The following is a 17,900-nucleotide window of genomic DNA, read 5'->3' on the forward strand; positions in this document are numbered from 1 at the left end:
TGTTTGATGTACCCTACTTTCTCTGTTTAATACGAACTCCTAAGTTTTTAAAATGTTTTAATTTCAAAATACGTTCAGCCAACAACGTTTGTTTATAATTAAGATTACTTTTAATTAGCGGACTGTACACTGTAAACCACACTGAGATGGAGCTAGCTATGCTAATTCATTTATCATGAAAATGAAATCCGACTTTTACATTTGCATAAGGCTCCTGTGAGTTAAGGCACACAGACAGCCGACATTGCAGGTTGTGCGGGCCGGTTTACCAGCGCGGTGACGTCACCGCCCTTCCTAGTGAATAGCGGGGACCTCAGCCTCTAGGTTGAGGGGGAGATTTCCCTTTAGCTCAACTGGCTGGGTCCCTGTTGAGTGACGCCGGAGGCCCGGGTTCAAGTCCCCAGGGCGTGGGTGCATAGCCACGGGAACCCAAGAGCGCTACAATACAGAAGGCAATTGTGAACACGTGTTGTTCAGTTAAATCTCAGCCCACACTCAATAGGGGTTTCCTGACCTATGAAACATCACCCTAAAATCGCTAACTGGACACAGAGACAACAGGGAAGAAGCTGGTGTTTAAAAGGAGGCTGTAGCCACCATGCTCTCTAGAGGAACCTGCTGGGGTACTTAAAAAATACAGAGACACACAAGCACCCCCCCACATAATGAGATACCATCAATACACAATGAATAAGTTATTTAAAAAACACAGAATCCTTAATAATTAGCATTCCAAGAGTCATCCACTGCTAGCTTGGCCAATCTGGCTCTAATTAAGTGCAGGACCGACGTCACCACCCAGTGTGCTTTTGGCCGACACCATACAATACTCTGGAGTGACATTCATAGGGTCCACTAGACAGAACATTCTGAAATCCAGTCCAGTCCAGTTTGGTAGTTATTAGCTTATTGGCACAAGGATCTTGTTCAGCTGCTTCTGGAAGCAAGGTACGGGCTTCAACAGCATAGCTGGGTAGCTTTTCCAAACTCCCATAAAGGTTTTCACATAATTTCCACTTGTAACATAACATCACTTTATTAGACCTATACAATTTATTGCATTATGAATTCGTCTTTTCGCATACCTCAACTTGCTCTCCATGAGACACAGACAGGGAGAGAAGCTTGGGGTCAGAGCGCAGGGTCAGCCATTGTACAGCGCCCCTGGAGCAGTTGGGTTTAAGGGCCTTGCTCAGGGGCCCAACGGCGTAGGATTCCTCTGCCAGCCGGGAGATACGAACCGGCAACCTTCCAGCCACAGGCCCAGATCCATAGCCTCATGTTTCACAGTTGATTCTGAAAACTCCACTCCTTTGTCTTTTAGTGTTAAATGTGTTTAGAAGTTTGAATGAAGTCTTCAAGGTATAAATTTCATGATGCTTTTAAACATTTAGTGAGAAAGCTTTTTTTAAAAAGAATGAATCTGTTAAATATTTTGTTATGAAAGTACACCTGTATTTCTGAATTGTGCCTGCCCTGCCTGGCCATCAGTACGTTGCGAAACCCTTTTAAACTCAAAAAAAGATTTAATTGTAAAATATACAAAACTTGAAAAAGTCTAGAAAAATAGATAGTTAAGACATATACAATTCATTTACAATTTTTTTAAAAAAGGAGGAATCCATTTTGTGATTGTAGAAATGATACAAGTACTTAACAGCATGAAAAAGTGTTGATAAAATATTTTCATCCTACATCCATTGAAGACCCTGTATTGGTTGCACTGTTAAACAATAGCACAAATTGTATACAGATTGGGATATCATTTTTTAAACAGACTCAAAATGACATACATATGTAATAGGAATGCAAAGCCAAATAATACTGTCAAAAATTAAAACATAAAAACTTCTGTCCATAAAATACATTAAAGTTAAGGCTGGAATCAAAATGGTCTTGGATGAACTTTCCTAGTCAATTCTTACTTTATTCTTCAACAAGGAAATAAGATGTAAACTGATCTGCATAATTGTACATATCACTGCTGAAAATGAAATAGTTGTAAAAAGAAGGCAATGATTGGCTAATTAAGAAGATATACTGTTATTAAACAAAACGTATGCTATGCACATACAGTAAATAACCGTATTCAGCACCAGGTATTAAATTAAAAGTGTAGAAATAAAATCCCATTGCTTATCAGCAGACATTCCTCTTTGATTTTCCCCTGCCCATCAGCTGAATCAAACCAGACTAGAACTGTGCAGTGGGTCAATATTGGCATTAGCAACCATTCTGAATCAAATATGGCTCAGCCAGTCACAAACTCAAACCGAGAGCGAAATCTTCTGTTGCGTTAAGCGTAGCACAACAGAAATCTGATAGTGACCTGATAATGAAAAAGTTATATTTTTATTGCTAGAGCCCTGTCTGGCGCAAGGTTACAGAACAGCTGAGCTTGTTTTAAATGCTCCATCTTTGATGGAATCCTGCCTCCCGGAGTGTCCCTCTTTCACAGCTGTCCTTGCACTTCCCATTCTGCAGATCAGCAGGACACTACTGCCTGGCTGGGAGGTCTCATGTGGGGCAGCGGCTCTACTTCCTGGGGCTGTAGCTGCTCAGCGAAGAGCCCTGCACATATGTGAGAATGGCGTTCTGCAGGAAGCTGGCCCGCTGAGCCTCGTCGTCGCGGATCCGCTGGATCTCCGCATCCCGCAGCCTCAGCTTTTCCAGCAGGGAGGCGATCTCACTCTCTTTATCCAAAAGCGCCTCTCGGTGGTGACTTGCTATCACTGCAGAAAAGTCAAAGTAGTCCAACAGTTTTTCTTTTCAACGCCAAAAACCCGTAACACAGCCAGCACATGGAAGGAAAGAAGCAGGCCTGGCTTATGTGAAGTAGCTAACAAATGAAAGATGACACTTATGGCTTTGATGGGACACGTCTTTCTGGAGTATGAGAAACATCTGACGACATTAGATGAACAGATCACTTAATTACATCACAAAACACATTTTACACAAATTCCTACTTGAAATATATATCTAATCGCCTTAGATGACGACTATAAATTTACTAATATCCTTCTTATAGTAGTACAACGTTCCTTCTTGAATACAAAATATATACAGACAATGTATAATAATAACATAATAATAACATCACTTTATTAACCCTTTACAATTTCTTGGATTAGGAATTATCTTTTCGCATACCCCAACTTGCTCTCCATGAGACACACAGACACACAGACAGGGAGAGAGCCTGGGGTCAGAGCGCAGGGTCTGCCATTGTACGGCGCCCCTGGAGCAGTTGGGGTTAAGGGCCTTGCACAGGAGCCCAACGGAGTAGGATTCCTTTGCCGGCTGCGGGATTTGAACTGGCAACCTTCCAGCCACTGGCACAGATCCTTAGCCACAGAGCCACTGCTCCGTGTCATACATCACCTGTATGACATGCCCTGTGGCTTGTTCTCTCACCAGGGTTTTTGATTGTCAGGAGCTCGAATGTCTCTTTAAAAGAAATACATACCTTTCATCTCCCGCTCCAGGGCGGCAATTTTTTCCTTCAGCCCCGCCTGGGTGGTCCTCTCGGCCTGCAGGTGTCCAATCTGCTCCTGTAGCTCCACCCGCACACGGCTTACTTCCGCCACCTTTTCCTGTTCTTTTCCTGTCAGCTCCTGGACACACACAGCACCTTGTCACTGCTTTGTGACGTACTGTACAAGGTACTGTACACACAGCCTGGACTTCACCCATGAAGACCAAGAGATTCTGATCTATTTTTAGTTTCCCCAAATTAACTAAACATTAAAATAGATGTTAAATGTCAATTTAACTTGTTAGCATACATTTTATCTTTATTCCACCATTCTCTCCCAGCCCTCCAAGTCTGGCAATTAAGTTTAAAATTCTCCCAAGTTTCTGGAAGACATGAGCTAGTGTTTTTAATGGTGTTTCTAAAAGGTGTTTTAATAACCTCAAAAGTCAGAGTAACTCTTGATGGCTTAAAAGATGACCATCTTTATTGTCTCTTTCCATGATGAATATAAAACAGCCAAGAAATTCTAGCACTACTTTAATTTTAGTGCTCTTGTAAGCAAGGTGTTATTTAATTATCTTGAACATCAAATCCTAAATCCTAAAACATTGCTGCATATATTAACATAAGTTAACATAACATTTCAAGATTCAGCAAGTATTAGTATATTATATTCCTCACTGTCAAGTGAAAAACAATATTTTCTACAGATTAACTTACAAATGAGAAAAAGGTAAAGATCCACCTAGAGTAAAAAAGTACAAGCTTGGATTAAGTTATTAAAGTCTCCTCAGCAATGTTCCTTTTTGTCTTTAGGAGAGACACAGCTGTGAGTAGTGTCTGAGTAGTGCCAGGGCAGTTACTGTATTTACTCACCTGCTGCAGCTCCTCAATCCTCCTCCTCAGCCCATCCATTTCCAGGGCCAGCTGGCTGTTCTTGGCCTGCAGCTCTGCCGCGGTCTGTTTCTGTTGGGCACAGAGCCCCTGGGCCTCATCCCGCGACTGACGCAGGGCCCGCAACTTCTCCTCCACAGCACTCAGCCGCTGTTGCTGGGGAGCAGAGAGAGACAGGGTATGTCTTGCTGGTCCGTTAACACACTGAGATTTCACAAGAAGGAAGGTTCAGAACGGGATTCAATGTGCCTCCATCAATACAGTGTACCCTAGACTTACAATTTGTTCTTACTAATGATTCATTTGGCTTTTATCCCAGGAAGACCTGTTATGGTTACTGTTATCAGCGGAAATGTGTTTTTTGTGGTACATATAAAAAGATAAGTCACATTGTGAACAAAAAGAACAAGAGCTCAAAACAAACATTAAAAGATAAAAGTGAGTGCATAGCAGCACTGTAGTCCACTCTGGACTCAGCTCAAGGACATTTCTTTCTTTTTTAAATACAGCATGACAACTATTCTTAATTCAACAATTACATGTCTTAAATTGAATATATGTCCCCCATCATCTCAGAATGAAAAAGACCTATCACTCGAATTAAATAATCTATTTTTACAAATAAAAGGGTAGATTACCCAAAAAATGAAACCTTGATTAGTAATCAGCCTACCAAGCTGATGTAAAAATCATTATAGATGTATTGAGATAAAATAAAACAGACATTTTATTTGGTTCACTTGGCTTTACCATTATACAAGATATCTTTCAATATCACTTCTGTTTTTTTCAGTACTTCAGGCTACAACGGAAACATTAGAGAAATGAACTTGGACAGAATGATCTTCATATTCAACTCCATTCACTGCCATGTTCATCTGACTCTTCATTCTGTGACATCATTTCAAAATTCCATACAATGGATATGTTCCGCTTTGGCATTCCGGACCTCACCAGCTGCTTCTCCAGCGTAATGATCAACACCTGCACTGGCTCAGTTTTTGTACTTGCTACAAGCAGACTGGTCAATTAGCTTAATACATTATTGGCCTCTAAATTCGACCACTAACAGACACTGCATATCAATCACTTTCCTACCTTAAATACATATCATTTCAGAGACCTACAGCAACAGAGCCCCTAACCCTAGAGAGCACTCACTAAAAACATATAAAGAAGTTTAGAATAAACACTGGTATCCTGTGTCTTAAATTTGTTATTTCACTACAACATACTGACTAATGCTAGTTTCAATTAATATTAAATCATCATTAAAGAGGAATCCCTTAAAAACAGAGACATATTTAACAATAATTTTTACCCTTAAACTATTGACTGACTATGTTTCAAATGCAGTACACCTAAACTTTCATTTGCTGTTAACATACTGTACATATTTACACTTCTCTAAACACAAAAAAACACAAAAGCACGTTCTTAATTCACCTTCATATAAACAATGCTACTAACAAAATGAAGTAATACCAGCAGAATTCGTTTTATGGTTTTATAAACTTTATATTGGTAAATTGAGAAGCCAGAGTCAAAACAGAATGTACATGTAATACAGTCTCTCTTGTCTAAAAGAGTTAGCAGGCCCGTCTCCTTAAGCAGACAGACTTAAAGGAAAGAAAACACAGAGTGTCTCTTCAGCTTTATCACAGAGAAGCTGCTTCCTGTGGCAGTGCATAAAGACCTTCAGGCAAGAATGTATAGAGCCAGGGTTCTTAGAGATGCAGAGTGGCTTTTTTTGCCACAACAACAGTCCCTGTTTTGCTCTATCTTCTTTATGCAACAAACCATAATCCACTGCCATTTGAGAGAAATAGCACTTTTAACTACCAATTCCTAAAGTATTTTACATGTTCTCTGAACTAACTCCTCACATTTGCCTAACAAACTCTCCCCTACACCCCCATTTGGATCTGAGAATACATTCAAATTACAACACATTTTTATCCTTCTTATGCAAAAGTCAAACAACTGAAATGCTTACAATTACTCTCACTGTTCGTTCTACATTTGGAATCGCCAATGGTCTTATTACAACCACCACCACTTTTGGAATTGCAGATTGATTTGAAACACACATTTCCAGCAGCAGCCCACTTGTGCCAGCTCAGGAGAGAGCGAGACACATGAACATGCTCCTCTGACATCCCAGCCTACAGACCCATTCGCCATTTGACACACATCCTGACTGTTGAGTGAGTGCTAATTGAAAAAGTGGCGGGTGTCTCACTGACATCACTGCAAGCTGGCAGATGCCCAGCACAGGAGCCGCTGTTTTGACAGAAAGCCCAATTGGGCATCCCAGTCACAGTCAGTTAATAATGTTTTCAGTTTTCGGGCTACATCTTACCTCCTCCAGCCGCACCTGAGTGCGCACCTTGCCCAGCTCCTCGTCGGCCAGCGCTCTCTCGGACACGCAGGCCGCTTTCACATGACTCAGTTCCTGAAGGAACAAAGTCTGTACTGTACTGTTCTGCTCTGAAGCATTTCGGCACTTTTCTGACTAGAAATCGTAAAACTGAAACAAAGAATTGTCTTTTGGCATTTTTCAATGAAACGTTTATAAATCAATTTCAAAACAGCACTAATTTTTTCCTCACACAAATATTCAAACAAATGCATTATACAATACACATTTATAGAACACTGCTCATGTATCTATATTATTTGAACATCACTACCTAAAACTATTAAAGGACTTCTAAATCTCCTCAGTCACTGGATGGTAAACTACAATAATTTTAAGGAAAGGATAAGCATAGGATTAAGGATACGGAAAAGATTTCAAAAAACCCCTCCCAAATGTTTTTCCCCTGGACTTTCACCTTTTATTGTGGTGCATAAATGTAACCAGTATTTCTGTCATTCCCTCACCTCTTCCAGCTGAATGCGCAGAGCCTCTAGTTTCTGAACCCTGTCCTGCAGTGTCCTCTCAGTCTCCTCCAGGTGTCTATTCAGGTGATCCACCTGTGTCAAGACAAATAACTGACTCACCTTAAAATGACAGTTCTATTATACTTAGCTCAGACATATACTGTATGTTACAGAAAATACATACCATACTGAATTTTCTGCGTATACAACATCAAGGAACTCAGAACTCGTATCAAATTTACAAATAGGCATGCAGGAAAACTGCACTTGTAACTATAGAAATGTCTACACATTTCTGATTTTTTTAATGAATGTGTCAATATAGCACTGTTCTGCTCAATGATAGGAAACCGTAACTGTAATGCAGTTCAGTGCTGACATAGAAACAACAGGTGTTAACCAAGAATGCATCTTTAACATTCAAGATCCATTTATTTCTTAAAATGGAAAACTGTAGCACACAAGATGACCAAAAAATAAAATCAGTACAATTTCACCTAAGCTCATATTACAATACAATGCATTGATTTGACTAAAAGATAGACATTTGATTTAAACCAAGACATTGGCCTGACTCAAAACTTTGACACAACAGCATAAGAAACCCGAAGAGAACAAAATGGTGCTATCAAACACTGGGTTTCTAATTCAGGACTGATGGACAGATTTTTCTAAAGAATTCTTATTTGAGAATACCAATCTCAGGCAAAACAGATAAAATTAGAAATAATCACAGTTAATATATAGTGCAAACAACAAAATCACAGTAAGTACTACAATGAAAAAAACATGGAAAAACTTACTCTCTCACATCTTGAACAATATTACAATATTCACAAGAATTTACACATGGTACTAATAGCTAGGTAGCACAGCATCAAGACTTTACCTTTCTATTCTTGTGATTGGAATCACCCCAACACAGCATCAAGACTTTATAATGTATACTGTATAATGTTCATACAGTACCTCTTTTTTATGCAGATTGTCCAGATCATCCTGAGCCTGCTTTGACCGTTTCTTCTCCATGCCCAGTCGCTCTTGAGCAACAACAGAAATAAAGAGTATTTGTAAAAGCCCTTTAGGAGACCATTTTACGAAGTTGCGGATCTGAAACCCTCAGGCCTTTGAATAATATGCCATTCCACGTAAGACACAGCATAATCATGAACAAGCAGTACCCTGACCGCAGGTTTGAAAAAGCATGACCACTTGTTGCGATCCTTGGGAGCCCCCATCACCATTGTATTAAGCTGTATATTTCTACTCAGAACTAAGGCAAGCTTACATCTTTCCTGTGAAAGCATTACATATTATATACTGTACATGCTCTTATTGTCAATTGTCACTGTGCCCAGCACACACAGGCAGCAAAGAGTCAACTGATCAAAGAAAACCTCAAGGATGGATAATGCAATCCAGACAAGACTGCTGGAGTATGTGAAGAAGGCGAGTTATGCCGATGTCTCACCCTCTGCCTGTGCCAGACGCAGTTTGAGCTCAGCACTCGTGTTGGTAAGCTCCTGTTTGAGTTCGAAGATTTGATCTTGCTGGGCCTTACACCTGCGCTCCAGCTCCTCCACCTGGTATACAGCACAGCACCTAAGCACTTATATTAAACACACTGCTTATTCAGTATCCCCTGTTCCTCCAGGGGATTACTAAACCTGCTATACCTCTACAAAGGGTACACATGCAAAATGAAATGCCTGACCAATAAAGCCATTGGAAATGAGTAAAAACTACCAGCAAGAACTTTGCTCTACGCAATGACAATGAAACACAAAACTTTCGATACAAGTGAAAACTATACGAAAGTGCACTTGAAATCAAGAACAAGAGGTATGTGCATGGATTCCCAAAGGGCTGACCCCTGTGGTCTCCTGTGGGATTGATCTGATTTGATTGTGAAAGAAAGTTACATTTCCCAATCAATCAGAAACTAAGAATCCTTCACTTCTGTTCTTGGCAATGTGCACAAAACTACACTTCAAGATCCTACTCTTTTACAGTACCTTATCAACACAGAATAATCAATTGGGATGTCTCTGCTACAAGGAAAGTTCATTAATGCAGGGTTTTACACAGGAAGATATTCCCATAAATCGCCTACTTGCCTTGTTTTTCAGTTGAAGGTTCTTCTCGGTCACAGAGTGCACCTCGCGAAGACATTTTCCTTCTCTTAAAACATTTTCCTGTAAAACACACGTACCAAGGGGGTACTACTTAATGTAAACAACAAATGCCTTCAATCACCTCTTTTAATATAGTCAGTTCATGCAATGCACATGCTACAAGTTTTAACACACAGCAGCTTGCTGATTACCTGAGTCATTCTGACAACATACATTGTCATTGTTTCCCATAGCTTTTTCATTCAGGTTTGTTAGTGGCTTTTCTATGACCTGGAAAGTTAACTGAGGAAAAAGGTTTTCCTGCATACCTCTTGCTCTTTCTTCAGTTCACGGGAATGACGTTCCTTCAGCTCCAAATTCTCCGTTTGCATCCGGCCCACCAGCTCTCCCAGGTCATGTGACTTCTGCTCTGATAGAGCCAAGGCGGCCTCGGTCATCTGGAGTCTGTGTGGAAACAGGAGCACAGTCAAGGCCGAAAGCCCACCTGTTGCCCAAGTTATGTTCACACAGTACCATTCCTTGAAACAATGTTTGAACAGTTCATGACAATACCTCGTTTTACCCTGTCCTACAAAAAACTGATCTGAAAATACACACAGGATAGAAAATAGGTCATTTTAATATCCATTAGGACAGTGGCTTGCACCTATGGTACCATTTGTCGTCTGCAGGTCTGCAGGCCCCCCCCACAGACCCTGTTCTGCACAACCTTAGTCTCCTGCTACTGAGGACTGTATTTAATTTGACATCTGCTGCATGTGTTCATTTCATTGTCATGCTGGAAGAATGATTCACAGGTAGCAGTCTATCAAAATAATCAGGAGGGGCCCACCTTCATAATTGTTATAGTGGCAGCTTGAAAAAGAGATACTTAAGCAGCGGAAGCTGAAGATAACTAAATTAAGGTGTGTGCACTTAGAGAAAGGACCCAAAAGAACAACAGTTTTGATTATGGCTCCAAATCTCACTCAAGATCTTAATTTTAAAAAGTCCAAGTGGTCATTCTGGATTGTAGACATAGCTTTAGATATTATACATGCTGAAAAAAAAGGGTCACAACAGAATAGAATACTGTACATAGTTTTTACTCCCAAAACATTGGGAGAGAGAGGGTTAACCATCCAATGGGGAGCATGAGCAGTTTCACACAGCCCCTACACAACAGCTTAATTACCACATGTCAGCTCCACAGAGCAGGTGATGATTACCCCCTCAGCCTGCCTGCCTGCCCACCCCCTCCTCTCCCCTCCCCTCCCCCTACGCAGCTGTGTGATACAATCCGGATACCCATCACAGAAATGCCTGCAGCACCACACTGTAATATAATATCATTCAGATGCTACTCCCTGGATTAATCCAAAGAATGCAGCCAATTGTCTCGGTCCTATTAATATCTACGTATCCACTAAGAGAAACGTCCGGCCACAGAGATCTGCCTCTACCAACTAAGTTTCACTGATATATACCGACAACTGCTGCTGTTTTTACTGAAATAATAGCAGTGCAAAAAAGGAAATGGGTAGAACCCTTCTCTTGACCTTCAATTTAGTGGCACAAATTGTGCAATTAAAAATGTCACTTATTTTGCAGGCCATGCACAAAATCTGTAAAAAACAAGATGGAAAATAAAAACATTATATCACAGGTTTTCAAGCAGAGTCATAGTTTTGACTTAGCCTTGTGTAGTATAATTAAATCATAATATGCACAAAAAATTAAAACAGTTGAAATACATGAATGAAATGAATTTCAAATGAAATACATGAATGAAATGAATTTCAAATGAAATGTTTGCGCATGACAGATTGATGATGTAAATTCAAGATGAACTGAAGCATACAAGCACTACATTTTAAAACTTCCCCCAAGAAGCAGCCATTTTATTAAGGCAGCATAGCAAAAATACTACTTTTTAGTTTTGTTTTGTCTGTTTCCTACTTAAAAAGAAAAGGTAGACACAAGCAGACACCAGGGCCAGTTTCTGGACTGTGGGAGAAAACTAGAGCACTGAGAGAAAACTCACTCGAAACACTGAGACAACACTCAAACTCCATGCAGATAGCATCCCAGGTCCAGAAATGAACCCAGGGTCCCAGCGCCTCATGGCAGCAAAGCTAACCACTGCGCCACCCAACTAAAACCATACATTTCTCAATTACAGAAACAGACCATAAAATAATTAAACTGTAAGAAATGGAACCCATACAAAAAGCAGAAGCTTTCCAAGTAGCTTACTTGGCTTTGAGAGAATTCAACGCAGACTTCCTTTCATTCAGGGCTTCTTGTAATTGACTGACATGTAATGCAGAAGTCCTAGAAGAAAAATAACAAGGGAAAGGGAAAATAACTGAATAACTTCAATGCAGCTATGGATAATTGGCACCTTCTATTGTATTGGCATTTGGAATTGAATAGCCCTTAAAGCAAACGGGCAGGTGACTCCTCAGTATTATCATTCCTCACCTGAACCTTATTCCTACTACTTTAAAGGGTTGGCACTACAGCAGAGATCTTCCAGACAGGGTGGATTCAAGGTCCATCTAATTCTTGGTGGAGTACGCTGTGCGATAGCAATCATCAGGAAAGTTTTCTTTTCCTTTTTTTTCCCCCGAAAACACCTCACCTGCTGTGTCTGCCCATTTCATCTCGTTGCTTATCAATTGTCTCCATCAGGCTTAAGAACTGTAGAGATCAATCAAGAAAAACATTTTACAAACAAATCCATCACAGCATCTGTAGAGACTGGAACAAGAACATAGTTCTGGGAAGGATCACGCGCAGAACTGTTCATTCCTATCAGGTGGGCCTGATGGCACAATAACAGTTTATTAAGCGCCTAGCGTTGAGGGGTTGAGTTACAAGTGCATTAACCCCATGGTAAATGTAGCATAATGCAAAATGCCCCACTGACATCAACACCCACCCACCTGCTGGCCCTTCTCATCTTTCAGATTCTGGATCTCCTTGGTGAGCACCTGGGTCCTGCTGCGAGCCTCTCTCAGAGTGGACTGCCGGTCTGTGTTATGGCCTGTGGACTGCTCTGTATAGACAAATAAACAGCACAGGAGGCGCTATTATACTTACACACTGCATTATAACACACATCACATCAGTTAGATTTTCTGTCATCAATAGGTGATAAGATGAACAGAACCTTGAGGTCACTAGTTCTTGATTGAAACTCAAGCTGACAGGTAGGGAAATCTCAATGTTGCTGCAGGAAAAGAAAGAAAAATTGGTCTTGGTCTGTTTTAATAAGGCAGCACAGGGAGGTTTTGCATCCCATTCTGCTTACCAACAGCTTTTAGAGTGTCGCTGGGAATGTTGTTTCCTGCCATCTCCAGCTGTAGAAGTGTTTTGTTGTGCTGCAACGACTCCAGTATAGAGCGTCCCCCCAGGAGTCCAATATTGTTCCACCGCAGATCTGGAAAAAAGTTGAAAGAGGTCAATTAGGCATGAGTGCATTTCAAACAACAATAAAAGTAAAATGAAGTAGTTCAGGTGGGTAGCTGCGTCAGCATGCGTAGGCTGCAAAGGAACACGTAATAGGTTTATTCCATGCTGAAAAGAGAGAAAAGAAAACACATTTAGGCCGTGGACCCTTCTTCAGCTACAAGAGAAAGCCTTAAACAGAGGACATTTTGAATTTTGGAATAGCTATGTGAGAGTCCTGACCTTAACTCAATTGAAATGTTGCTGCATGCCATGAAGCAAGCTGTTCCTGCAAGACATCCCAAAAATATCAATGAATTGAAGCAGTTCTGTAAAGAGTAATGGCCAAAATCGATGTGCAACACTGATCAGCAGCTACAGGACACGTTTGGTTGAGGTCACTGCTGCTGAAAGAGGTTCCATCAGTTACTAAATCTAAAGGTTCACATACTCTATCCAGCACAGACAGCAAATGTTTAAACAATTTGTTCAATATAGACATTAAAAGTACAATTGTTTGTGTGTTATTTGTTTAACCAGATTATGTTTATCTATTATTATGACAGAGATGAAGATCAAATCACTTTTTGGGAGCAATTATTGCAGAAATATAGCAAATTCTATAGGGTTCACAATCCTTTCTCACCACTACGTCTCTAAAGCAGCAGCATTGTAGGATTCAGGAGAAGTGAATAAATTGGTCAATTTAAGTTAACAGCTAACTGATATAGGATATTAAGGACCTACTGCATATGGAGTGGACAGACCTAGACCAAAACAAACCCACCAAGCTCCTGTAGTGTGTTGTTTCGCTTCAGGGCCAAGGCAAGCTCTGCTGCCCCCTGGTGATTGATCTGGTTGTTGCGCAGGTCAAGCTGTTTCAGACAGCCATTGGAGCCGAGCCCCTCACAGAATATTGAGAATGCTTCATTCCACATCCCCAGGGCATTCCACTCTAGAACCAGCCTGCAACACAGCACCAATCCACGCTAACCACAGTGAAGACCGCATAGCAACATTCCTCTAAATGTGAAGTCATTTTGAATAGGTGTTCAAACCTTTAAGGGAAGTGATTGTCTAGACTCTAGAGAGTTGGTGTATCACTAACATGCTTTTGTTTGTTGACCAATGGCAGACGTAATCAGTTTATCTCTCTTCCAAGCATGAAAAACAGTTAGGAGACCACCCTAACCACAAGATTTGGATCTGTTGGTTCTGCAGTGCAAGGAACCTTCATTTCTCAATTTACCATTCATTACATTCTCCTCACCTGCGCAGTGACTTGTTGTGTGCCAGTAACTTCCCCAGAGCTTCTGATCCTGTTGCTCTCATGTTGTTGCCCTACATCGCAAACAGACTGTGTTTAATTTAGCATTGCACCCTGGACCATGACCTCTGCATGGTCATCATTGCAATTGCACAGGATGTTAAAGGTGAAACCAACTGCATTGTTAAAAAGAAGCAGAATAAAACAAATGATAAAAAACTACATAGTAAGGAATTCATAGTACGAATATGTATTAAACAAGTAAAGCATTTATGAAATGAGAACATGGTTTGGAAAACTTTTTGTGATGTCTGAATAATGCGATTTTGTGATGCTATAAAAAGCCATTAAGGACAGTTTCATAATTAACTACCCAGAATGACAGAAAGAACCACGTGTTTCATTCAACAGTTTAAAGCAGAAAAATTACTGGCACCCCACCTTCATCTTCTTTGGATACAAGCCTGCAGTAACTATGTCGAGATTATACTGCTTACCTTGAGATCCAGCACTTTAACCGTTGTGTTGGAACACAGGCCGTGCAACAGCAGCTTGGCACCTGAGATTGACAAGAAGAGGAATGTCAGTGACACAGACAGATGGTATAAAACCCTACAGAGCCTCTCTCACATGTACGTTTGTCTCCCTCCTAAGGTTAGGCTCCACAGTAGAAGAGAGCCAGAGGTTAAGAACAAACAGGCGCCATCTACTGCAAGATTATTCGTGGGGATTCTACAGCATGAGGATGAATAGCATGAAAAAAACAATTGTTATTAGTGACACCATTTAAGGGGAGGAGCTGGAAATTAAAGCCTTGGGCAAAACTTTAAGCCAGTCTCTCTGGATTCACTCTGGGTTTGCATCAAAACAGCGACGATGCCCTTTGCCACTCCATTGTTCCCTATCCACACAGCACAGAAACAATTAACTAACTGCTGGTCTAAACTGAATGTGTCAAAGAATATTAGAAAGACAAAGTTCTACATTTCTGCCCCACAGTGCGAACAAAACCTGCCCCAGCGTGGTGCCAGGTGAGACGGACAGGAGTACAGGGCCAAGCCGGCTCACCTTCCTCGCTGAGCATGCAGTCACTGAGCACCAGCTCCGTGAAGAGGACATCGTGGCGGAGCACCTTTGCCAGCACGGCGCAGGTGTCTGTCGTGAGGCTGTTTCCGGCCAGGTCCAGCCTGGTGCTGCCCGCCGCCCCCCGCACTTCCTGCAGCTGCCTGACCACCGACTCCTGAGGCTCCACGCCGCCCTCCTTGCACAGGAGCAGGAACGCACGTCGAAAATCCTCCATCTGCCCCCTCTGCTCTTCCACCACTTTACTCAGCTGAGCACCTGAGAACGAAATGAAAGAAACACAACACTCGCACCCAAAAGAACTAGTAAACACCCTGTACATTTTAAAACCCAACCGACTATTAAGAGCAAAAACATGCCCTAACTCCCTATCTGTAGGTTTCTTTCCTTTCCTGTCTATTGTACCATAACTTCTCCTTCCACTATGCTGCTTTAAAACAAATGAGTCCTAAATCAAATGTGCCATACAGCTAGCAATAAAGATTTTTTGTTGTGCTCATTTCCTGAATAAAACTCGATACGATTCTTGAATCAATAAGCTACTTTTTTTTAAAAAAAAAGGCGAGCTACACCTGTCTGTTATAATCAAGGGAGTATAACAGGAAACTACTACAGTATGTACAGTACCACTGAATCAACCCGCAAACAACAGAAACTGAATTCTTCAGTTTGAAAATAAATCACATAATTTTATTTCCCGGTCACCAGTCATGGAAGTTGAAGCGTCAGAATTTTCCATTTGTGATATAAGGGCTTCAGGTCGCAATCAGCAGTAGGCTAAATCAACACTGACAGAGCTTAGATTCAGTAAGGCGACCTACAGTACCACCTAGAAATAAATATACGTCAAATGAACGAAGTGACATATTTGACGCAATAACGTTTATCTCCTGGAAAACTGTTTATTGGTTTACTCAAATTTCACACTGCATTGTGTTGCTTTAAAGGAGATTATAGATCGCTTTTATCAGTTGTAGTTAGGAGTTCGGTTCGGTCCTTTAAAGACGAATCGTTTTTAAATTTGGAGCCTGAAGCGCTATTAGATTTCTGACCACCATACCCTTGTTTTCACACACTTAAATATATCGTCTTTACTCCTTCTATGATCTAGTTAGCTTCACCATTTTACGCCAGTTTGATATTCCTTACACAACTGAAAAATACATGAAGTCGAATGTTTATTCTTTTCGCAATATCACTTTTTTAAAACAAGCTGATGACAGACGTATACTAAATACATTGCAATTATCGAAATAAAGAGGAAATTAGATGCCTACATACCAGGTAAAATGCATATCAGCTGCTTATCATTTTTTCTTAAATTTATAAACGGATGAACTATTACAGAACTCTTTGATAGATGCAAATTCGCGTATTTAGGTTTCAGTTACTTGCAGCAAGTGACGCGTTGACAGTTTGTACGAGGTAACCAGGAAGCAGAGTGGAGGACGGGAAGTGCAGTTCCACAAATCTTTGCAATGCATTATGGTACAAGTAGTTTTTGTTAATTCTGAAAGGGGAGACAAGAAATGTTAAGTCCTTTATCAGTTAAAATAAAATAATTAGAAGCAAACAAAGGGGTTACTTTAACTCTCATTTTCTTTATATAATTTCATCTACAATCATAAGGCTTATATGTATAACCCACATCACAGCCAGTTAATTATTTAATGCAGGACTTCTCTCCTTGTGTTACTCTAAAAAAAGGGGTAGCAGTATTCACAGTTGTCTCAACAATGACAATCGGTATGATAATGCAAAGTATGTTTTTTTTTTCTTTTCAGAGGGTTGAAATGCCACAGATACGCTGCGGTGTCAATATAACAGTTTTATTTAAACCTCCACAAAAAAAATCACAAAAAACGAAAAGAGAGGCACATGCCAGGCAAGCTCCTCATGGAAACAAGGAATCCAACAGGAGTATTGGCAAATACAAATATTGCAAAGGAAAGAAACTGTTAGTGTCCACCTTCTATAGCTTTTTTTCAGATCTCACCTTGGACTCCCTCAGTCATAAGAAGACAGCTCTAGGCTCCTGTCCATCATGTTTGTCTGCTATTTACACTTCCAGCTCCCAGAATTGTGCCAAGCCCTCAGATGAGCTGGCTGGGCTGTACCAGCTCTGGACGTGTTTGCTGTGGTTGTGCAGAGACTCGTGCCTAAACAAATGGTACAGCTTGTGCAGAACAAGCCATTGATGAGTCAGTGAGTCGGTCTTTCTGTTCCTGAGGAGGGGAACTGGGATAGGCTGACTATGGGCAGGCGCAGCCAGCACAGCAAGGATATGGTTACAGTAAAAGCATACTTCATTGAGGCAGTACAAAAAGAAAAAAAAATTAGGGCTGGCAGCCTTTTGGAGATACGGCTCCTGATCACAAACTTTTCTCTTCTGGCTGGGAAAGGAGAACGCGACAGATTTTACGAAGCCAAAGTCAGAAACGTCGGTGGTTCTAATCCTGCCATTGATACTGAACGCTCCTCCAGTAGGGAAAAGACTAATTTTTCAAAACAATCTATCTCTTTAATAGTTTAAAGTGTGCTCTCCATCTGTACTTGAATGTCAAGAATTCCCCTCTGTCAGAGGGTCTTGCTTAGCGCACTGAATCAGCAATACACTTGGTTTCTGGACACAAACAGCATGAAGTCAGCTATAACTGAACTGAGGAGTACATTTCCAAGCACACTATCCATCTCACCTGGGATACACTGAAATCCAAGGCTTGTG

General features: G+C 40.9%; 1 protein-coding gene across 1 annotated transcript; it reads right to left on the reverse strand.

Annotated features, from left to right (window-relative positions):
* Positions 1 to 1,506: 1,506 nt before the first annotated feature.
* Positions 1,507 to 16,595, reverse strand: lrrc45 (leucine rich repeat containing 45). The gene is made up of 18 exons (XM_088927454.1): positions 16,457 to 16,595; positions 15,161 to 15,433; positions 14,590 to 14,651; positions 14,096 to 14,166; positions 13,613 to 13,791; positions 12,689 to 12,817; positions 12,321 to 12,433; positions 12,017 to 12,075; positions 11,629 to 11,706; positions 9,702 to 9,837; positions 9,376 to 9,453; positions 8,730 to 8,841; positions 8,228 to 8,298; positions 7,259 to 7,351; positions 6,735 to 6,827; positions 4,355 to 4,528; positions 3,470 to 3,617; positions 1,507 to 2,732 (listed from the first exon to the last, which is right to left on the reverse strand). Exons 2-18 carry the CDS (start codon positions 15,390 to 15,392, stop codon positions 2,536 to 2,538), a joined length of 2,025 nt encoding a protein of 674 aa, XP_088783580.1. The 5' UTR covers positions 15,393 to 15,433; positions 16,457 to 16,595; the 3' UTR covers positions 1,507 to 2,535.
* Positions 16,596 to 17,900: the final 1,305 nt, after the last annotated feature.

Source organism: Atractosteus spatula, chromosome 11 (genome assembly GCF_055471065.1).
Source record: "Atractosteus spatula isolate fAtrSpa1 chromosome 11, fAtrSpa1.hap1, whole genome shotgun sequence".
In the NCBI taxonomy this organism is placed as follows: Eukaryota; Metazoa; Chordata; class Actinopteri; order Semionotiformes; family Lepisosteidae; genus Atractosteus; species Atractosteus spatula.